The following is a 5338-nucleotide window of genomic DNA, read 5'->3' as shown; positions in this document are numbered from 1 at the left end:
CTGCGAGTTTATTCACAGACAAACACTTTCACTATTATTCTATGAAATGCTCTGCTTCATTCAGCATCATCTAACACAGGGGTTTTCAATCTCTCACATGAAACAAATCCACAAAATATGAGGGACCCCTATCCGAAATTTTTTTTAAAAGTCAACTATATATTTTCCAGTATAAAGATTCAATTTATGCAGTGAAAAAATATAAATATGTCTGAAATATTATTTGGAAAAAATTTTGTTAATTAATTCTACTCATTATAGCACTACACTGTTAGATGCATTATTTATTAATTAGCTCATTTATTTACTTATTTTCTTATATAATCTATTTTTTTTATCTCATTTTTTAAGTATTTTGCATTTTACACCAAGTCCTTGTTAATATCTGACCATGTTCTGAATAAATCTGATTTCAGATTTCAGTCAGTTGATAAATCTGTATCGTGTGTGATGTGCTCAAAACTCCTGTTTTCCTGGTTTTGCGATGCATGACATGCCGATGTGATTTAAAAGCTGATGTTTGATGTGGGAGTTATATTTTTAAACTGTGGCTTTAAAGCTTTGCGTGTGCATGAATCACACAGAGCGTTGGTCTTTACTGCGGTACTGAGCACTGCACACTTCAGATGAGAAGTTTCAGCTCGCTTCCTGATCATTTGTCTGTGAACATCATCTGTGCATCACTAGTGTTTCAGTCATTTGTGAAGCCCAGTACAGTAAGTGAAAGCCTGCTGAAGCTGAAAGGTCATAGGTCAAGTACCTCTTTCTTGTCATTGTGGGTCTCGGCGGCCGCTGAAAGACTGACTTTAGTGGCCAGATCCTTCAGTTCCTCACGCCAGCTTTCAGAAATAAGTGCTGTGGAAAGACAAAGATGGCTGATGAAGAAACAGAAGAAAACAAGCAATGATGATGTACAGGTGCATCCGGTTATTTCTCCTCGGAATAGTCTGAGATGTGGCCTGGAGGTGCACTGGGAAAAAAAAATGGGGTAGGATTTTTTTTTTTTTTTTTTTTTTTAAGCCAAGTAAAACTTGTATGTTTAGGATGAATTAAACATGAAATTTTAAGTAAAAAAACTTAAAAACATACTCCAATAATCTTTTTTCAAGCCACAATGCATACTGGGAACTCGTGCAATATTGTTTAAAAAAAAAAAGTATTAAATACAAAATAAATATAAATAATAAGTTCTAAATTAAGCCTTGAAATCTTGACAAGCAGTTCTAGATATTTTCTTATTTGTTCATTGAAGAGGCCATTAAGTGACTGACCTATGAATATAGTGGTCCTATATATATATATATTATATATAATTATTATTATTATTATTATTATTTTTTTACTTAAAGGTATTCATAATGGTATTCATAATGTATATTGCAATGCACTATATATTTTCATAAATAATTGTGACCAGTTAAAATGTTGTCTTTTCACTTTTGACTCAACATTGTTTTAAAACAAAAGATTATTCATAAATTATTATTATTATTATAACAATAAATATACTATAATAAAATTACTACTATAAATACATTTTTATTAATTATTAATTAAAATAGGAAGAAAAAAATTCTGAAGCATTCAAAACTCAAACAGTTTAAGTATCACAAATGAGATTTAGAAGATTTTCAATAGTGCAAGTCTGTTCATTATACACACACACACACACACAAATACTTTTTTGAGCTTGACAGCCTGTGGATATTCAAACTAGCATCTCTTTTTGTGCTCCCTGAATAAAGAAAGTGACATGGGTTCAGTGCAACATGAGGGTGATTAAATGATGACAGAAACTGCCGTTGTGAACGATCTGTTCCTGTAAGACACAAAAGCAGCGCATAAACCCGTCCATGTGTGTGTAACACAGCAGGTTCTGTACCTGCTCGCGGTCCGGAGCGATCCGAGCCGATCTCAGGTGTGAGAAACGCAGATGAACGGCTCCCACTGACACACACTTGACTTTTAATGAGTGGATGTGGACAGAGAGGAGTGAAGCCGTACCAGTCGTCATTCACCATACACACCGGCTTGCCGTTCAGCCCTGCGGAAAGAAGAGAACGTGCTTGAGATGTGGCTTAACTCTGACTTTCATCGCTCCTGGCCAGCCTGGGTTCATGCGGCGTAACACACACTGAACGCCTGCTGCGGCTGCAGGATTATTCACAGGATTAAAGTCAGGCTTTAATCAGATGCTAAAGGAAATGATCACAGGTTCTCGGAGGCGGAAAGTTATCAAAGAATCCAGCTGTGATGAAGGTGCATGAAGGCCTACGATGTGTGTGTGTTGTTTTGGCGCAGTTGCACATCATCAGAGCTTTGCATGAATTTCCATGTGATCCGAGGCCTGTGTGTGCCTGATGTTACAGCGATCTTAATTGCATTTCATGTTTCAGGCTGAATTAGAGAGTTGTTGGCAGAATAGAGAGGGCTTTCAAACACAGACCTGCACATATTGACACTTCCTCACATTATGTGTGAAAAACACTGCGTGAGAATGAAAATCAGTCGTGTTTGTTCACAAGGAGGTAAAAGCATATCTGTTTATGCAGAACTTCATCATTAAAGTCACTCAAAGAACAGATTAATATGCTGCCGATGTCCACATGTGACGGGCGACGGGGCGTCTGAGAGATGCGGTTGTCTTTATGAGGATAATAAGGCCTAAAACCACACAAAATACTTTCACTGTCAGGATTCCTGCTACTATCCTCTGATTCTCGAGGGCTGTGACAGCATGATAAAGGAGTAAGAAATAAACATGGATAAATCTTTACTGCTTTTATTACAAAATATATTTCTCCTCATCTTTATCACTCATTATGTGTCAACACTAAAATAATGCACGGTCATGACAAATCTAGTATTCAACTTTAAGAATTAATGAATGGTTTGAAACGGACTCCATATATATAAGAAAATCTGTGGAGCTTAATCATATTTTTCATATCACACAGGCATTAAATGTAGAAGTCATTTTGTTTTGCTGGTGTTGCTGAACCTATAAAATGAGAAATAGGATCTAAAAATCTCAGTGACTCATTCTCATTTGTTAACATGAACTAACAATCCGTCCTTCGGATGAGACGTAAAAAAACCGAGGTCCTGACTCTCTGTGGTCATTAAAAATCCCATGGCATTTCTTGTAAAGAGTAGGGGTGTAACCCCGGTGTCCTGGCCACATTCCACCCACTGGCCCTTACCAATCATGGCCTCCTAATAATCCCCTTCCACTGAATTGGCTCTATCACTCTCTCTCCTCTCCTCCTGTAGCTGGTGTGTGTGTGTGTGTGTGTGTGTGTGTGTGTGTGTGTGTGTGTGTGTGGCGAGCGCACTGGCGCTGTTGTACTGTGGCTGCCGTCGCATCATCCCAGTGGATGCTCACACTGGTGGTGTTGAGGAGAGATCCCCTGATATGATTGTAAAGTGCTTTGGGTGTACAGTAGTACATATGAAAGCGCTATATAAATGCCTCATTCATTCATTCAACAATGAACAGCATTTGTGAATCTTAGATCATGTAAATTTCAACATTTACTAACACATTTTTAAATTCAAAAGTTCCTCTGCGTCTGTTTTCAGGCATTCCCGCTTGTGTCTCTCCAGCGCTGGAAAGATTTACTAATATTAACGCGGGACTGTAAAGCTCTTGCCTGATCAAAACCCAGTGATATTCCTCTGACCTTTTCTCTTTTGTAATGTCTCTCAGCCATCTCTCTTTCTACAGTTAAATCTCCCTCTTTCTCTCTCTCTCTCTCCTCCCACATCATGAGTGGACACGCCCCCTACTGCTGATTGGCTCACTCTCTCTCCTCCCCATCATGAATTGACACGCCCCTACTGCTGATTGGCTCTCTCCTCCCCCATCGTGAGTGGACACGCCCCCTACTGCTGATTGACTCACTCTATCTCCTCCCCCATCATGAATTGACACACCCCTACTGCTGATTGGCTCTCTCCTCCCCCATCATGAGTGGACACGCCCCCTACTGTTGATTTGCTCACTCTCTCCTCCCCCATCATGAATGGACACGCCCCTACTGCTGATTGGCTCACTCTCTCTCCTCCCACATCATGAGTGGACACGCCCCCTACTGCTGATTGGCTCACTCTCGCTCCTCCCCCATCATGAGTGGACACGCCCCCTGTTGCTGATTGGCTCACTATCTCTCCTCCCCATCATGAGTGGACACGCCCCTACTGCTGTTTGTCTCCCTCTCTCTCCTCCCACATCATGAGTGGACACGCCCCCTACTGCTGATTGGCTCACTCTCACTCCTCCCCCATCATGAGTGGACGCGCCCCCTACTGCTGATTGGCTCACTATCTCTCCTCCCCCATCATGAGTGGACATGCCCCCTACTGCTGATTGGCTCTCTCCTCCCCCATCATGAGTGGACATGCCCCCTACTGCTGATTGGCTCACTATCTCTCCTCCCCCATCATGAGTGGACGCGCCCCCTACTGCTGATTGGCTCACTATCTCTCCTCCCCCATCATGAGTGGACGCGCCCCCTACTGCTGATTGGCTCACTATCTCTCCTCCCCCATCATGAGTGGACGCGCCCCCTACTGCTGATTGGCTACAAGTGTGTTGTGGTGCTCAGCCTGAACAGCATTTCTCAGGAATCACTTATACTGCAATTATGCACATTTTCACATATGCTCAAAAAGCTGGGTGACACTTAACAGATTACAAACACAAGCATAAACCCATTATGAATGATGCTGCAGAACAGTACAGATGCAAGTCTGTGTCCCCGGAGCGGCTCACCTTGCATATGCCTGACTCTGTGTGGATGAGGATTGTGTCTGGAGAAGAAGGAGTGATGGCTCAGCGTCCCGAAGCGAAGACTGCCTCTAGTGGAGGTCCTGCTCGTGCTCGCGCTCTCAAACACGGGCTTCTCATGTTTCTCAGACTCAGGATTTTTCTGCAGATCTCCATTCACTTGCACATCAGACGTCTCCATTATCTCTGCAAGGAAAAGTCCAAGGTCATGTTCAAATATTCCAAATGCTCATTCCTTTTACAGCAGCAAAATGTTCACCAGTTAAACAAGCTGAATACAACACACTGGAAGAACTGCTTCACTCGCAGAAGGAAATGTCATGTACTTCAACAGACAGTACTTCATCATTTTAGCGATTGAGACACAAAAAGTTCTCTTAAAGATTTTAGAAGTCTTCATTCATGCATTTATTTTTGAATATGTAATGTACCTCATTTATAAGTACAATTACTTTATAATGCTCTGCTCACCTCAGTTCACTGTGTTTCTTCTGATGTTTGCTGTTGTTGCTTGGAGACTCTGAACAAAGAAACCCTGAAGCTCCAATA

General features: G+C 41.4%; 1 protein-coding gene across 1 annotated transcript in view; it reads right to left on the bottom strand.

Moving 5' to 3' along the window:
* Positions 1–5338, bottom strand: part of tbata (thymus, brain and testes associated) — a 16181-nt gene extending 10843 nt beyond the window's left edge. The window contains exons 1-4 of the mRNA XM_079852261.1: positions 5261–5338; positions 4775–4975; positions 1883–2044; positions 761–855 (exon numbers count right to left, since the gene is read on the bottom strand). Coding sequence (XP_079708387.1) covers positions 761–855; positions 1883–2044; positions 4775–4970 — 453 coding nt within the window. The 5' untranslated portion in view covers positions 4971–4975; positions 5261–5338. The remainder of the gene's footprint in view (positions 1–760; positions 856–1882; positions 2045–4774; positions 4976–5260) is intronic.

This window comes from Squalius cephalus (genome assembly GCF_949319135.1).
Source record: "Squalius cephalus genome assembly, chromosome: 19".
Lineage (NCBI taxonomy): Eukaryota > Metazoa > Chordata > Actinopteri > Cypriniformes > Leuciscidae > Squalius > Squalius cephalus.
Note: the sequence above shows the minus strand (reverse complement) of the source record. Positions and strands in the feature narration are given on the sequence as shown.